This window comes from Periplaneta americana, chromosome 9 (genome assembly GCF_040183065.1).
Source record: "Periplaneta americana isolate PAMFEO1 chromosome 9, P.americana_PAMFEO1_priV1, whole genome shotgun sequence".
In the NCBI taxonomy this organism is placed as follows: Eukaryota; Metazoa; Arthropoda; class Insecta; order Blattodea; family Blattidae; genus Periplaneta; species Periplaneta americana.
This window is the reverse complement of record NC_091125.1, coordinates 20,284,333-20,303,510: the sequence shown is the minus strand read 5'-3', so window position 1 is coordinate 20,303,510 and position 19,178 is coordinate 20,284,333. Positions and strand designations below refer to the sequence as shown.

Sequence of the window (19,178 nt, the reverse complement as noted above, 5' to 3'; positions counted from 1 at the left end):
AACGTTCTTAAAGCAGCTGTTAATTTAAATTCCCGCGCTTTCCCCTTGAATTTAAGTTATCAAATGACGTTCACACTCTTCAAGTTGTTTCAAGTGTCCCTTCAAGTCAAGTAAAAAGTAGAAAGGGATTCAACTTCACTTGAAACTTGACTTCAAGCCAAGTTGAAACATAATTCATACTTTTCAAGTTCGTCGAATCAAGTGATTTGAATTCAAATTACTTGAAAAGTGTGAACGAGGCTTTACATATTATGAAATGTGTTTAGACATTACGCGATCTGCAGAAATAGATCACGTCGTATTTTGCTCTTCATCCCACAGCTCTGCGACAGGAAAACCACATGGGCCTTCATTTCAGCAGGATGACTCATTACTTCATTGAAGGAAAAAAGTTCGTGATTTTCTGTATAACATTTGACATGCGGTTTTGATGGGTAAATTATGTGACCTCCTGATTCTTTAAACTTGATAGTGCCCGATTTCTTTGGTTAAGGTTTTGTAAAGGAAGATATCTATGCACAGCAACCCAGGAATATCAATGATCCCATTACAATTTTTTTTAATTACTCTGTGATCACCACCTGCTAAATGTATACACGCGTCCTCTGGCTGCTTATATTGCCCTCTCATATGACCATTCTAACAATGATTTCACTGAAATATTATACGTTCAAATTCCAACAGTAGGAGCAGCACCAACCAGCTCATTTGTATGTCTGTTTCAAACTATAAAACAAATGTTGTTCTACCTACTTTGTACAAATGTGACATATTGAAGTGTGTTACGAATTATAATCATCAGAAACGTGTGTCAGAAACTCATGGATAAATTCTCGAAACTTCTATTTAGGAATGCAGGGAAGTTCCACACAGAAGAAGTTTTCCGGTTTTCTTGTTAGGAGAAACCCTTTCTCGGAAAGTACTGAAACTGTAAGTTCCTGGGGCACTAGTTCATTTTGTATTGAATTACCTAGTTGCAAAAGTCCTTATCTGAAAATTTCATATATTTCTTGTAAATCACCAAAAAGTGATAACATATGAACTGATCATGGTCTTCTGCAGTTTTTAAGAACAAAAATAAAATAATTAATCTTACAAGTTCCGTAAAATGTCCTACTAATAGTTTACAGTTTTAATTTGAAAGCTGTTTTTAATTCTGTCACATAGGGGCTTTTGTAACTGAGCAACTCACTGGCTTTCGTGTTTTAAATTATGCATGTCTTTTTGTATTACCTCTTGTTTCAAGAGCAAAGAATATAATGGATTAACGAAGTTATAAGAGTCGCGAAACGAAGTGATATTTTAATCACATAATATAAACATAAAGCATAAGACCTATATCCACAAGGGACTTCAAGGGCCATTAGGAGCTGCCATACAGCGGCAATATTTTTTTATTCATGTTACATGTTTGATCACTGAATGAGCAGACAGTATAAGCAGCCATCGGATGCGTTGAGCAGGCGGTGCTTGGGAGGTATTAGCCTCAGGATGTGAATTGTGTTGTGTACACAATGGTGGGTACGTTGAAATCTAATGTGGTAAAAACTCCCAAATTCCTGGAATGTATGAAAAATAATGGTAACAGTTCTCATGTTACAGCGTTCTTATTTTATATGATCCCAATCCGATCACTCTATACTTTCTTTCGCTTACCATATCGAGTCATCTGGCGGCCAATGTACAGTTACTGTCTCTCTAGCGAATTAACTGTTGCTGTCCCTGCATTTCGCTAATTTACCATACCAGCACTCTTGGTAACCAAGTTGACAATTAATATTGCAGTTATTATAGGGATCTAACAAGGAAAACACAGTGCGCAGAAACCAGCGGGCGTGACTGTCTCGCGAAGATGACGTAAGCTCCCGTTCCCAGCATGCTCTCAAGCCTACTACAGGGAGGTAAGAGAGGTATAGAATGCACGGCGCTAGGAGTTCGAGCTGAGTTTTGCTTGTAGGATACCTATAGCTTAGCATTTAATTTATATCACCATTTTATGACATGTGGTAGCCATGTGAAAAGTTATTTTCTTTCTTTGGATTTCCCTTAAAGCCACCTTTACCGGGGTATCTGGTTGCTGAGTGAAAAGTTACCAACTTTGCATTTCACATAACACAACAAATTGGATAATTAAAACCAAATCAACAAGGCATGCATGTGTCTTAACTTAACATATGTATCTTTTTGACTTACATCTTTGGCGGTGGTCTTGTTTATATGTGGTCCTATGAAAGCAAAACTTCTGTAGACTTGAGACAGCACAATACCAAACAAAGCGAAAAATCGCAAACCATCTAAAACTCTGACGTAGCCTGTAGGTGTTTTCGTGTCAAGAAGATTTCTCATGTTGGTTCTGATCGAGAATGAGATCAGATAAGGATTCTTGTGACCTTTAATAAAATTTAAAAATAAGACAATTACTACATACCGGTAATTAATAACGGGAGGTTATTACGCTGTGGAACGGAGCGCGTATGAAATGCAAGGCAGACGCTGATGAGCTACCGACGAATGCCACGCGAGCCGCGGAGTGCAATCCCGCAGTACATAATCTCCCTGTATTATGAATTAAATAGATGGATAGATGGATTTACTCAGCAATATTACAGGCACATAGAGATGCACTACACTATCAGAATTTTCTCTTAAATCCAATGCACTGGCTTTTGACCATACGTGCTGTATAAAACAAGTCCTACTTTGTAGGTTTCACCCCACGCCCCACTTATGATTAAATCCAACCATTCTCCAAAAGAACACACAGATTAATATTAAAATGACACAAACAAAACACGTTATATAATATATCCTAACCTAACATGAAATGAATGAATGAATGAATGAATGAATGAATGAATGAATGAATGAATGAATGAATGAATGAATGAATGAATGAATGAATGAATGAATGAATGAATGAATGAATGAATGAATGAATATAACTATACACAGTTTGAATCTTCAAAGAAAACAAAAATAATACTAGGTACTAATAATAAAATAGTAAAACAACAGTTATTATTATTACTACCGTTACTTACTTACTTACTTACTTACAAATGGCTTTTAAGGAACCCGAAGTTTCATTGCCGCCCTCACATAAGCCCGCCATCGGCCCCTATCCTGTGCAAGATTAAGCCAATCTCTATCATCATACCCCACCTCCCTCAAATCCATTTTAATATTATCCTCCCATCTACGTCTCGGCCTCCCTAAAGGTCTTTTTCCCTCCGGTCTCCCAACTAACACTCTATATGCATTTCTGAATTCGCCCATACGTGCTACATGCCCTGCCCATCGCAAACGTCTGGATTTAATGTTCCTAATTATGTCAGGTGAAGAATACAATGCGTGCAGTTCTGTGTTGTGCAACTTTCTCCATTCTCCTGTAACTTCATCCCGCTTAGCCCCAAATATTTTTCTAAGCACCTTATTCTCAAACACCATTAACCTATGTTCCTTTCTCAGAGTGAGAGTCCAAGTTTCACAGCCATACAGAAGAACCGGTAATATAACTGTTTTATAAATTCTAACTTTCAGATTTTTGGACAGCAGAGTGGATGATAAGAGCTTCTCAACCGAATAATAACACGCATTTCCCATATTTATTCTGCGTTTAATGTCCTCCCGAGTGTCATTTATATTTGTTACTGTTGCTCCAAGATAATTTGATTTTTTCCACCTCTTCGAAGGATAAATCTCCAATTTTTATATTTCCATTTCGTACAATATTCTGGTCACGAGACATAATCATATACTTTGTCTTTTCGGGATTTACTTGAAAACCTGATTCCTTTGCTGTGGTCGTACCAGAGAATCAGTCCTGTTCCGAGGCTTATTGTAGGGATTCGTAACAAGCTGTTTTTTACGGTGATGGGTTGTTAGCCCTTCGCCCAACCCCCAAGCTGGAGGACCACCCCTTATCGGCTGTCCACGACTGCTTATTCAATATATTCGCAGCTACCCTCCATATCTGGAGGCCGTCAACTCTATCCGCAACCTGAGGACGCGCCATGCCGTGGTGATTATTACTACCGTTATCATTAATTATCACAATTATAACTAATCTAACTTCATACCAAATTTTACAAAAAGAAATAATAAAAATAACATAAATGTAAGATATGAAAGAAAAAAACACACAGTGAAACATATATATGAACAATTCAATTCAATTCAATTCAATTCCTTATTGAAACTGCAACAAATAATCCAAGTAATAAGTATAAAGATAATACATAAAAAACATATACATATGCAATAAAAAACAAACAAACAAATAGATAAAAAACACAATAAATACATAAGAACATTATCCCCTAATTACCTCATTCGCTCAGCGTTAATACTACTCATTACAACACTAATAGTTAAATTAAATTATATTGCAAGAAAATTAAGTGACAAAATACTTTCGCTATAGCCTATACAGCTTACACAACAATTATAACAACCATCATATGATGTAAAGGCCTGTCTAATTACTCCCCAACACATTATTACACATATCTTCCTTTTACAAACTCACAAAATTTCCATTCCCGAAGTTCTCTGATTTCCTTACTTCCAGGTTCAATAACACATTGACAAAGAGTGTTCCCGTCAGGTATCGCAAACCTCATTCAGTCCCTCAATCAACAATTTGTTCATGAGACCAGTAGCCGAGACTTAAAGAATTAGCTACAGGCAGGCCTATAAGGTACTGTTAGGAAATTAATTGCAGTGTGTCTTTTTTTTTTCTCTCTCTCTCTCTAATTTTGGCACCGCAGCCTGAGGCTTATTGTGCCTAGACCCACAACTTTACTGAACACAAGCACACACTGCAGGACTCCCCTGTTTACTGGGTCAGGGTACCCGGAGGCCACTGCTAGACACCACACACACTTGGACAATGGACAGACAATCAGCCTCCTTGAAGAGGTCCGAATTAAATTCCCCCTGACTTCAAGACCGGGAATCGAACCGGGCCATCTTGATCAGGAGTCTAGCACGCTATCTCGAGATCAAGGAGGCGGACACTATAGTGTGTTACTTCTCGCTTTTTCAGCTATAGAAAGTATAGTTACTTCCAATTTTCTTTACTTTTAAATTGGAAACTCTCAAACTCTGAGAAAAGCAACTTTCTCACTATTATTAGTATATTTGGTTATGTTTCTTGGTTTATATAAATTTTATCAGATCTTTACTCACTTTTCGACGTAGCGTAGTCATAGATTGTGCTTAGAATAGCCAACATCAGAAGAAGCGAGATTATACATCTGAAAAGATGAAGCAAAATATTTTTTAAAATAAACTATGAGATATACAACTCACTGGTCAATATTATTGTACAAATTCAAAGAGCAAACCTCTTGCAGAAGAGGTAGACGACTTAAGTCCGTAATATAAAATGCAAACACTCTAGAAAGTGTTTCTTACTCTATCAGTTGTAAAGCTAGCTTGGCATATTCCAGCCATATCATGCACCTTTACAGTCAGAATTAAGATTCAAAAACAGAGATATATTCAGTGAAATAATTTTATTTTTAATCTAGCCTCATCTTATTGTGCCACATCTCGGAACGCAAATGACGACAGCGCTAGACATTCCAATGAGTACTTGCTCCTAGTAACATTATTTGTGGAAATCCTATGTATGGGTTTGTTATCATTAGGAGGTGGATTCATATCCACTAAAAATCGGCAAAATATCCATGCACGTATGCACTTAAAATCAGAATATATGCACGAAAATGACAAAACATGCACTGTTAAGATAAAAAAAAAATATTATTAAGCAAATTACAATTATTGGCGGTTTTTATGTGATACATAAGAATATTGAGATACCATCAGTTGTTGAAGTTGCGTGTCCTTCAACCCACTGCTTAAGCAGTACACTTCTAGTACCTACATTTTTTGTTCGGCATCTTTGATAAAATTGATTCAAAATTGATAATTTTCTTGCGGCTAAGCTGTCCTAAAGTGCAATTCACTTTATGCACTATCGATTTTTCTCTTGACTTGACACCACAACGCAATGAAATATTCTGGTTTACCACGTCGGCAAGTAAAAGAGAGAAAATTGCATTATAGGCCATATATTATTGCTGACAGGAGGGACAATTCGAGTTTAGCGAGTGCAATGAAGTCTATGAACGCTTAAGCCTTGGTTTTTCTGAACCGACGCATGCGACGTGCGAGGTGCGAGGCCCGCCTCGCACAAATCCGGACTACACGAAATGTAGTGAGTGGTTTCTATAACTGCGAGATGCGAGGTCTGCGCACCTCGTAGCCATAGAAACCACTCACTATCTCTTGTGTAGTCCGGATTTGTGCGAGGCGGACCTCGCACCTCGCACGTCACATGCGTCTGTTCAGAAAAACCAAGGCTTTAATGCAATTTCCGCACCTATCATATTGCGCGTTCTCGTGACAACTGTCAAAATCTTATGCACGTGCGAAGTAGACGTTAAGGCGACTTCTTGTTTTGATTATCTATTCTTTTAATCTCAACTTTCAACAATCTAAAGCTCTTTTTTGCAAAAGTGTATAACTAATGGCAAAACTAGGTAGTGGCTCTTATAACATGCTGGGCCTTAATACCCCCGGTACCTTATAAATACTGTAATGTACTCAATGTCTGTGTTCTTCTGTATTCCATTCTTGCGATTTTTCGTATTCTTAATCTTGGTTTAAGCACCAGATAGATAAAAAATAATAAAATATGCGTTTATATACGTTAAAAGCTGAAATATGCAATAACCCCTTAACTATGCATATACTATAAAATCTGGACATTTGTTTACAAATAACTTGAAATGCATTTATGCACTGGCAGCGTAGGATTTGCAACTAGGGAATAAAATATGCAAATATGCTAAATTCGCCCCCTAGTTATCATAAACAATGGAAATAAAATGGAGGTAGTATTTCGAAAAAAAATCTGCCCCTACATTGTGTTTGCTCACCACAAATTCTACTCCCATTAGCAAGAATTTGATCGAAGACCTCTGTTGTGGAAAGTTGTCTATCTCTGAGTCTCGTTATTGAAACAGTGTTTATTTAATGTCAGTAATAAACACAAGAAGTACTTATTGATAAGGCAACAAGTAGGTCTATGCATATTTCATGTAAATTATGAATAAAATTCTGGTCATATTTTAATGTCAGCTCTCGCAAATTTGAGCTATTTATAAAAATTGATACATTTAAGAGGGCAGCGATTCTAATGTTTTAGTCCGTTATTTAACGACGTTGTATTAACTAGATTATTTACCATCGATGAAATTAGCGGTAGAGAGATGGTATTTAGCCAGACTAGACCGAAGAATCGCCATATGATTACCTGATACTCTACTTAAAGTTGAAAAAAAAAAGCAGATAATCAGCCAAAGCGGAAATCGAACCCACTCCCAGACGCAGTTCCAGATCCGCCTACTGCCTGAGCTACGTCGGTAGCATAGATCCGAATTTCAATGAATGTGTTGTACACTGTGTCCCTAAAGTCCCGTTACCGATAACTATAATAATTCTGAAACAACATAACATAAAGGATTGCGCTTTTATTACAAAATCATTTCTCAGAAATTACAAAACTTCAATACAGATGACAAAATCATTATTACAAAATGTTCTACAATTCTCAGATGTTTGTTTAAATTCAGCTCACCCCAATTTGTCCCCTCTGGTTGACCTCAGGATGTCGGGGCGATATTCCATTTCTACCCAGACACACTGTAGCACATCAACATATTAACAGTTTGCACGCTTCAATTATCCTTCTGCACAGGATAAAATGATTTTGAACAAGGGTTTCACATACACAATCCTTGACGTACCCCTAAAGCAAAAAATCTAAGGAGGTGATATCTGGAGAGCGCGCGAGCCAGTGGATTGGTCATTCACAGCCTATCCATCTCCCAGGGAAATGTTCATCCAGAATAACCCGAACATCATTAGAACAAGGTGGATGTGCTCAGTCTTGTCAGAAATGTATGGATGACTGCATCTCCTCCAGTTCTCCACCTTGGAAAAGAGTTACAGTTATTCTGAGGGCTGCGTTGAAATGCAATTTGCACGTTGTCCAAAGATTGTTGCCACATACCTGGTCGTTCACTCGGAGGCAAGTTGTTAACTCTAGCAATCTCTTTAAAGTTATATACCCATCTCAGTATGCTGGGTTTGGAGGGAGGATTTATTTCATATTGACGGCGAAATTGTCGTTGAACAGTAATTGTGAACTTGCACTCAGCATACCACAGCACAAATTGGGCGTTCTCCTGTTTTGTTGCCATTTTCATAGAATTGAATAAAATTTTTCAACATAAATATAAACAAAACTTTCAGAGTTTTAGAGCATTTCGCAAAAACCGCACTGCTCTAATCTTATATCGTGTAGTTTCAGAGTTATGACAGATTGTAATGGTGACGGGACTTTGGGGACACGCTATACAATAATTTTCGTGTACGTGTATAGACATTACTGAGCTTTACAGTTACTAACCTAATTGGATAAACACAGAGTATAATAGACCAAATGTTACAAAGCGACAGACTTCTTGTAAGACACTAATAAAGGTATTGTTCATTAAGCGTTATATGTCGTTTTGCTCCGATTTGTCTCTACGCCCCTCGATAATGGCTGTTATTGAAAGTTAATAGGGTATGTGGAGGATATCGCTCGAGAACGTCTGTTGTCATACACTATTGCTCCTGACACGAAAAACATGTGCGCAAAAGATGGTCACTATGATAGATATGGAGTTATATTTTTCTTTAGAGTACGTTACAGAAGCTCTTCAAATCAGAAACCATTAACTTCTAAGATTTCACGCTTTTGCAGAAGCTGTCGGGCGTTTTAAAAATATCTTAAGTATTTCTGATGTCGCAGTACATTGAATGACACATCATAAGCAGCTCTTTACGGTTGAGCGATTACTGATCAAATTTATGTTGATATTACAATGCCCATACGACTTGCTTAGTTGTCCATTTTGTGTAGAATTTACGAATTGATGACGAAGAAATGGATGAATTCGGATACATTCTTTATTAGCATAATTCTCTTTTAATATGATTTCAGTTTTGACTCGAGATCTCAATATGTATCTTGATAGGTACAGACACGGTATCATAAGTAATATCGGTTTTGGAGCAAAATTTAAGTTGGAATGTGTTGTGACAAGGAATGAATGTAATCTTAAAAGTAAAGGCCATTAGATTCAATGGTCTTGACCCACCTGTCAGCGAGGTTTGTTATCGCCCGACGGTACCAGTTTCTGGTTTGTGCTGCGAATAATTCGGTGATACCCAATTCAACGGCACCAAAGTTTTGTAAATTTCATCCATGCAGAAAGTGGGTCATGTATCGAAACAGACTGTAATCTGAAGGAACGAGATCAGGGCTGTATGCCGAGTGTGGTAGTACTTCGACTCCTCCCAATTTTTAGATTTTTTTGTATGGTTGTTCGAGAGGGTTAGGATCTCGCTTTGTCCTGCTGCAAGACAATTCTATTTCGATTAACTATTATCGAGTATATTTCTCTCAGAACCTCATGAACTCGTTCTATCTGTTGAGAATAAAAATCCTCATCGCCTTCAAAATTCCACCAGACACATAACATTACTTTGGTGCCGAACCGATTTTGTTTAACGACGATTTTGACAGGCTGATGAAAACGAGCCACTGTTTTAAGTTGTTAAGGTTGCGGTAATATACTCATTTTTCATCACGTGTGACAATTATCCTGATAAATCTATCATCCATGGGATTAGCGACAAGCTGGCGTCAGATATTCACTCTGCGTTGAGCTTGTTCAGACGTCAATTCTTAAGGTACAGATCTACAACTTCTGTATGATATCTTAGCATCTTAATGTGGCGTTGTATTGTATTCTTTGAATCACCAAATTCTTCTGACAAACTACGACTAGGTTTTTTTTTTTTTTGCGGATTTTCTTTAAAAATTCTGAGTGCATTCTCAACATTCTATATCCTAGATCTTTCAGGAAGTCGTAAATCTCTCATTTATCGTTCTCCATTATTGAAACACAGGAACCATCGTTGTGCTGCACGCTCAGTAACGACACCTTCTTTCTCGACTTGACATATTTTTACAGCCGGGGCAGCAGCGGTATAATCTTGTTTCCAGTAGTGTTTTGGAAGGATTCTAATCTAAAACTTCACCATCTCCATTTTATATTCTTTGTATTATTTAACATTTGGCGACGTTAGCATGCTCACAATGCGCAATAATATAAAGCGTTCCTCATTCTATGGGCCAAATAAATAAAATCATTAAAATCTCACAAAACATCACATTTAAAATATCGACATTACTTATGAGACGATCTAATATTTTCAGAAACATTCTAATGATTATCTTATGGAACTAAAGTTTATACAAAATTCAATGCCCTCTCTTTATAAAATACTGACAAACGTGAGGGTGGAGTCGTGATTGAGGTCCCACGTTGGACGCCATTTGAGGGTGAGTGGTTATTGTGACCACACGTTGGGCGCCATTTGAGGGTGGGTGCGTCTCGATGTTGCGTGAGATTCACTCAGGGTAGCCGAGGTACGGTTGTGGTGTAGGTTGATGTCGGGAATAATCCCAAGCCGGCTACTTATATAAAAGGCAGTGTAAATTCCAAAACTATAAGTTTATTGTCGTATTCACTTGGTAAACCCTAGAGTATGTATTTCCGGCTGACTGATAATTCAATCGTTGGTCGCAATTCTGTATCGACTCTGTTGCAGCTCTGAATAAGCTCTATCCAATACTATAAATTCAATACTCTGTCCCGTACACTACGGTCGAAGCTCCTAAACGTTGGCGAGTAGTCTCGCCGATGACAAAGTTCAATCTATCGAGTCTTCGCCTGAAGAAAGACTATTAAGTTGGGCCGCCGACACGAAAAAAAGATGTCGCGCCGTCTACACGAAGAAAAGTAGTTATCCTGTCGACACGAAACGAAGTAGTTATTCTGCCCTGTATGTAGGGCCGCCGACACGATGAGATCTTGTGCTTGTGCCCTGTATGTAGGGCCGCCGACACGATGTGAAGTTGTTTTTTATGCCCTGTATGTAGGGCCGCCGACACGATGAGATCTTGTCATCGTCTCCGCTCCCCGTCACCCTTATTTATAAAACCTATCCTACGCTAAAACTAACTATCCTATTGGTTAAAAACTACGTCACTAACTGGCCTAAAATCTATTCCCTATTGGTCCAAAGTGACCTCATAAGCTGGACCAAGTTCTCTTCTTATTGGGCGCGAAATATGTCATCTCTAAATTTAGACTTTGGATTTCCCGTAACATCAAATTAGTTTGTATATCTCACAAGAATACCCGTTCTTTGGAAAACCCAAGCTTGGCAGTATCTGTCCCACGGGTCCAGTCCGACTTTAGGATTTTATGCTTCATCGAGTCTCTATACGAAACCCCGCTCAAGGTGGCCCTAAATCTGTCCGATGCTGACAAGTGACGACACACCTGTGTGGGGAAGCTAATTCTAACGAAGTCGCCAGAACATCCCCGCGAATACATGTAACAAATTATGGAGATATCATTTCGCTAACAAATCGGTCTCTCCCTCTCCTAATTGCTGCTTCAAACGAAAAATATAAAGGCTTACGCACCATAATATTGAAAGACATTTTCTTCATGGTTTAATAAGCAACAAAAATTTATGAGTTTTTAGGCTTTCACGGTGACTGTGATTGGAATTAGGATTTTGTGTATTCTACTGACATTTCCAATGTTTCGGAACTACATACAGGTTCCATCATCAAGTAAGACCAGAGAGGTCGCCTACTCTGTTGGGCTCGTCACGCCAGGCTAATCCGGACGACTGAGCTCTGTCGTCCGGATTAGTTAGTTGGTTACTTAGCTAGTTTATCCTACCTGAGCATTTTAAAAAATGCTGTAGACGAAAGCTCTATACTTTATATATACAGAGTGGAAGTGAAATAGTCCTCAGATCGAAAGGGACGATAGGGTACACTTAAATGAATAGAAAACCTATATTTCGTTACGTGATTAACTGCAAAGTTAATTAGAAAAATAAGATAAAAGTTCCAGTATTCTGGCAATCTCGCCGCTAACAGTCTCCTTTCGCATCGCAATACAGATGTAAAAGGTTAACGAATTCAGCGTACATGAACTGCCTCGCGTCTTTTTTTCTAACTACAATGTTTCGATGTGGTTACCATCTTCAGTGGTTTGAAATTAGTGGTTTATAAATTAAATTTACACGAAAACTGCCCATGTTACTGAAATACGACAAAGGGATAAATGATTCTTTATTAGATATCTATCGATATGGACAAGATCACGATCCAACTCGCAATAGTTACCGAATAAGAGGGTGTTGAACATTGGCAAAAATGCATTTTTTTCTGATAAAAGTAATAACTTTCCACAGTTCTTATGGTAGTTTTTTTTGTTACATACAACATGAGCTATTCACTCTAAAAATCTGCAGGATTATTTCACTTCCACTCTGTATATACATAATAATTAATCTATACTGTTAATAAATCTGTAACCGAATTTTTCTGGTAATTTTCGCTCTTCCAAAAATAATTTTTGTTAATATGTAGGCCTATAATTAATCATCCTGAAACCGAAAATCGCTTTTTTGAAATTTTTGTTTGTATGTCTGTAGGTCCGTCTGTCTGTCTGTCTGTTAATCCGTCTGTCTGTCTGTCTGTAAGTCCGTCTGTCTGTCTGGATGTTTGTTACCTTTTCACGCGATAATGGCTGAACGGATTTCGGTGAAAATTGGAATATAAATTAAGTTTGTTGTGACTTGGATTTTAGGCCACATGGCTACTTTACTTAAGAGGGGAGTTATGAGGTAGCCTGAATTAAATAAATCAAAATATCTAGTTTATTATTGATTTTTGTGAAAAATGTTACATAACAAAAGTTTCTTTAAAAATTATTTCCGATAAGTTTTATTCCAGGCAAAATTTTGATAGGACTGATATTTAAGGATAAACAAGAGTTTTAAAATAACAATACAATACATTTTCACCGCCGCCTCAGATCATAGCGTCGTTGTTCCGTAACTCCTATGTGCAAAATATAAAAATTTTCAGTAGGAAGAAAAAACAGATTTATTCATTCCATGGCAGTGGTATATAGGAGATCGTGAATTCTTACATTTTCGAAAGAAAGAAATATAATTACATATAGGATATTGTATTATTTGCTGTATAATTTTTAAGTTATTTAATAGAGCAAAAATCTGAAAATCAATATGTCACATAGAATTTATTGCAGGAACGACGTCGATGGCTAAGTATAATGAAATAAAAACAAATGATTCTGTCTGTTTAAGGCGGCCTTGACGTTTATCAATATTAATATACAGAGAATATTTGTGTGTTTGTGAAGTAATCTCAGAAGTTAATTTCGATAATTCCTTCACTATTTGAAATTTAAAGTTTTTCTAGATGGATGTAATACTACATATATGAGGACTGAGGTAAGATGAAAATAGATCTTTATCCACAGAAAACTTGATATTCTGTCGAAATATTGTATAACTTGATTATTGCAATTTTATTTGGTTCACTTAAAATATTCTAATGTTATACATTTAAATTTATTTTTGTTCACAGAACATAGTAGCTAAAAGTTTTGTCGTAAAGATGAGTATTTTTACTGGACCATACAGCCCATAATAAATAAGTATTTTACAATAGAGCTCACTGGAGCTGAGTTATTTTAAAAGGTGTCACGAAATGGCGTTCCTGCGCTCATAATTTACCCATATTCGTTTCCTGTTGTTCATAAAATAATATTTATGTAGGGTACCTAATTTTTTTATTTGCATATACAAATGATATACAATCGAGCGAGTTTGCTCAGAGGGTAGCGTTTGAGACACGCATTCGGGAGGTCCCGTATACAAACCGCGTGGCCGACCAATCTGACTGGGGTTTTTAATGATTTCCCTTAGTCATAAAGGCAAATGCCGGATTGGAAAGATACATGCCATTATTCATCACCGCCTCAATTACCAATACCAAAAACATTAATCAAAGTCTATAATCAGTTACATGAACACAAGCCATCTACAACACACAATAGAAACAGGAACTCAACAAGAGTAAAACAGACAACTCATATACCCACACATTCTAAACACGCGACGTGATCACAGATGTTAAGGCGTGAAAAAAATAAACTTAAAACAAAGATGCACAGTAAGGTTAACATAAAAATTATCTTCGTACACAATCAACTCTATTAATTTGAAGTGATTTATTAAAGGAGGCATTCAAGACTAATTTAGAAAAATGTTAAACGAATTATCCTTGCACCAAAAATGGACGTTCTCTGAACCAAATGATCATATTTTAATTATTTGCATGTAATAACAATTAAGAAACATGTTAAAGGAATTATCATTGCATCAAATGAGTGGTCTCTGGACCAAAATGATCGCATTTTAATTATTTAAATACAATTTAAATTAAGTAGCATATTAAACAATTTATCCTTCTATCAAACACGAATGTTCCCTGGACCAGATGTCCTATTTTAATTATGTAATTACTTTATATTTATTTCTAACAAGTGCAGCGGAGCGCACGGGTAGGGCTAGTAATAAATATAATACAACAAGTAATACAAGTAGGCTAATACAATATTAAAATACTGTGACGCATATACGTCATGTTTTCCCTTCTCATTCCTTTTCCCCTTACCTTATTTTGTTTTTACCGTATATCCCTACTTGTATTGATTTATTTGTTATATTCCTTTTGATTAATTATATCTCATATATATATATATATATATATATATATATATATATATATGTCCCCTTCCGGGGAGTTGTGGAGCGGGAGTCTGTTGAGTGAAGTCAAACGCGCGGCCTGACCAGAGGAGTCGGACTGAGGATGTGGTGAGACGCAGTCTGACGAAGGAGTCAAGCGCGGAAATCTGACGGTAGCGGTCGTGAGTGGAAGTCCGACCGTGGGAGTCGGGAGAGACGCTGTCTCGCCGAGGAGGCGAGAGAGTTATACTTGAGACGACCGAGAGAGCAGCGGTTCGAGTCTGGCCGACGTAACTGCAGTCATTGTGTTTGAGTACAGTTAACTTGACGCAGCAAGAAACTCGAGCGCTGAACGTCGATCGGAGACAACGCGAGGAGTTTTCGCATGTGGTTAACCATTGAGACAAATAGGGATTTTGTCTCGGCGACGGAATTACTGCAGCGAGTGACGGCTGCTAACGTATCCATATTCGAGCCTCGAGGGAACCAGCCACGTACTAGTGGTGGTTGCATGGCAACTTTACGATGTTTCCTGGACGTCGGTGTCAACAGGGACGAGATCAAATTGGTCAGAGATTTGGACTTTTATGTGTGTAGTGCCTAGGGGAATTCATCTATATTGATTATTAATTAACGATAACGAGAGATTTTGAGGACTTTAATCATTCGGAAGGAATTAGTGATGATTGCTAATTTCTCTGTTAAGACATGTGAGATTTTTCATAGTAATACTCTGTATTACCAGTTAGTGACCTATTACCAAGAATTTAAGGCTAGAGAGTCTTATCCATATGTATCATTTATGTAGGTTTTCAATCAGAATTTATGAGGTTACTAATATTGATTTTCTCCTAAATTGTTTGGGAAGTCAAGTAATTGTTAATATTGGTTCATCTTTAATGGTCTAACTGTATTATTATTAATATTTTGTTATTAGTAAATAGTTATTAATGTTGATCATGTTATTTTTGACGAGACAAACCATAGCTTCTATTATCCAAGATCCTCGGATTCTAGATTTACGGGACGGGCGCATTGGCTCTCGTTACATTACAATATCCAGAGATATTTGGAGAAACTCACTGATACTGAAACGTCAGTTATATAAAACACATTTGATATTGGGGGTAACTGAATGAGATTCACATGTAATCTGTTGAACATAGTAATGACAACGGTGAGTAATCAATTCTTAGTTTTAGTAACCTTGCATATGGTTGAGAGATTAGACGAATATGCCTTGTGAGATAATTGTTGATATCTCAAGTTCCAGGACACGGTGGATTACCCAAAAGCCTAATTACAATAAAAAATATATTTCGAAAACAGAGTGACGCATATACTCGAAGAGACGAGTACTAGATATATTCTTGCAATCAACTTACATTGCAACAATCTCGTGCGCTCCAAAGGGAACTTCATTGTTTGCCGTGTGGCACAAGTTCTCTTCTACAGAAGCAGGAAGGTGCAAAGTGTAACGCAGGAAGTACTCCAGATCTGTCGCCGAGCAGCTGGAGGGTATGCACACTCCCCAGAAAAATCTGCCACTTTTGTTCTGTAACTTTAAAGATTGAACCTGAAATCAAGTTATGTGGATATGTTGAAGGATCAGCAAAGATGAATAAACATCGTAGACAATACAAATATCACATAGTAATTAAATATTCGTGTTATTTATTGAATTAAAAAGCTCAAGATTGTATTTATATGGACGCATCGTTACTTACTACTAACTTTGCATACATATCGATAGGCTATAGTAGCGAATGCTATGAATATATCAAGATTTTGGACTTGGCTTTGTCGTAATTTATTCACCCCTTCGGTATCTCAGTACTAGAACATATGGTTTTCATTCCAGGATTCACGTTCGACCATCGGCGTTCAGTGAAATAGATAGGCCTATTTGTGGTGGACAATTCAGACGACAAGGATTTTTTTTACCCAGTATCCTCCCTTTAATCAAGTTGTCCATTTCACCTTACTTTTTCCCGCATTTCATTTCGTCAAATAATGACACAGAGTTGATAATAGTTAATGACAACAGTGACGATTACACTTCTTCAACACACTTTTTATGCGTTTTGTATTAGTTAAGCTCTTTTATCGTGTCTCCAGTGCTATTTCCATTAAATATGTTTGCAATTATTGAGCTTATCAATCTTGGAGAAAGTAAGCTAGCAGAAATAGACCTTGAAATTAATCCCAACAAAAGTAAATGTATTATAATTAAAAAATGAAAATTATTGCCAGGAGAACTTACATCATTATGTGGGTCTGTTTTTCAAAGTCTGAAGAACAAGCCAGAAAGCATCATATACCTGAGTGTTGACTTTAATGACAAAATAAAGTTAGATAAAAAGAAAATAACTAATTTGTCACGTGACCTCAATAATCTCATCCGATGCATATTGTTAAAACCAGACCAAGAAATGAAAATATGTTACAAACTCTTAGGGATCATAGAGGAGACAGTTATGAACAACTTTCACATAGAAACCTATGTCCTGAAACATCCCGTTTGGTAGTTACAAGCCTAGATATGTTAGTCAGTGTAATCTGTTAGAATCGAACTCAAGGCCATCCTTTTGATGTTTGGTTACAGACGACCTGTTCCTGCAAACTTTGGTGATTTCTCATATACATGGTACAATCTAGTTGGGTCGTAAATGATATTTTGATTGATTAAACCTTGCAACATACCTTCCATTGCCTTTTGCTCTTCCATTAAATGCATATCAGCAAGTTACGTGGAAAGTTGCAAGATTTAACCAATTTACGATGCCAACTAGCTTACACTATGTTTATAAGAAATCACCAACGTTTGCAAGAACGGTAGTCTGCAACTAAACTTCAAAGGGATTGACTTGAGTTTGATTCTGGCTGGTTACACTGATAAACATATCTATTTTTTATTGGGTTATTTTACGACGCTGTATCAACATCTAGGTTATTTAGCGTCTGAATGATATGAAGGTGATAATGCCGGTGAAATGAGCCCGGGGTCCAGCACCGAAAGTTACCCAGCATTTGCTCTTATTGGGTTGAGGTAAAGCCCCGGAAAAAACTTCAACCAGGTAACTTGCCCCGACCGGGATTCGAACCCGGGCCACCTGGTTTCGCGGCCAGACGCGCTGACCGTTACTCCACAGGTGTGGACTAAACATATCTAGGTTTGTAATTATCAAACAGAACGTTCTTGAACATAGGTTCCTATATGAAAGTTGTTCAGAAACATCCCTATCATCCCTAAGAGTTTGTAACATTTTCACTGAATCACTCTGTATATGGCCAAGTCTTGTTTGTCCTTTGCAATGCGCTCCACTCAGCCAACTTCCTGATTTTTTTTTTTTAATATTGATAAAATTATCAGAAGTATAGGCCTAATCAAGTAAATATCGTCCCTCCCAGACGACACTCCGAATCCCATGCTGTATGCCTCGAAGAACGTAAGAGGTCTTGGAATTCTGAGAGCTGAATGAGAAGTCAGTATTCAACACTATAACATCTGTAGGCGACTAGTACAGGTGAATAATGCACATCTACATCACATGAGAAATCCAGAAGAGGAGAAGAAAACATCTCTCACGCGCCTGAAGATTGCTCCAAAGAGCGTCACTCCTCAAACTACAGGACAACATCTCAGAGAAGTTATCAGAAAGCAATCATTCCAGTCATGATTCCAGCTCCCACATAAAGGCATAGGTGTTTGTACATATGAAGAATGCCCCAAAACCAACTCCTGAATCCCCTCTAACAAGTATCAATGCCATCAAGATGTCTTGCAACATCACCGCAGCGAGATCTGTCCTTGGCAGAATCTTCAGTAGGCTACTACCCGTTGCCGCCACCCCGGCTGCAGCGAGGCTGAAACATACTGGGGTTCTTAAAAAGAGGAAGCTACTCGTAACAATAGACATCATCTGCCAATCTGCTAAGAAACAGAGGATGGGAAGTACATGAGGAGATTCATTGTGTCTGAAGAGGATTCTCACAGAAGGGTGGATATACTGTAATTGCCATCATAGAAGAACCCAGAAAGCGATGGTCTTAGTCCCTACCATATGCTTTGAGCTAGACGAATCAGGCACTGCAGATAAATGACGACAAGCGAGCTAAATAATATGTACCTTGCCTTCCATACCTCAGTGAAAAATATGGCATTCGCTTTACAACTAGGATGTTACAGGCTTATTATTTGGAGCGAGGTGTTGTTTACCAAAATTTACATGTAATATCCTTAAATCTTTTAAAACTTCCTTTCATGAGGTTCAGAAGATTGTGACAGAAATTCCGAAGGCCTCTCTTCAAATTCTACATTACAATTTATATGCTAACACATAAATTATTGTTTTAATTTACAAAACGAATAATTATTTTCCTCGTTTCATTTCCCTTTATTT

At 37.4% G+C, this 19,178-nt stretch overlaps 1 protein-coding gene across 1 annotated transcript in view; it reads right to left on the bottom strand.

Moving 5' to 3' along the window:
• Positions 1–19,178, bottom strand: part of LOC138705821 (nose resistant to fluoxetine protein 6-like) — a 358,549-nt gene that overhangs the window by 62,731 nt on the left and 276,640 nt on the right. The window contains exons 5-7 of the mRNA XM_069834486.1: positions 16,161–16,351; positions 5,191–5,258; positions 2,194–2,390 (exon numbers count right to left, since the gene is read on the bottom strand). Coding sequence (XP_069690587.1) covers positions 2,194–2,390; positions 5,191–5,258; positions 16,161–16,351 — 456 coding nt within the window. The remainder of the gene's footprint in view (positions 1–2,193; positions 2,391–5,190; positions 5,259–16,160; positions 16,352–19,178) is intronic.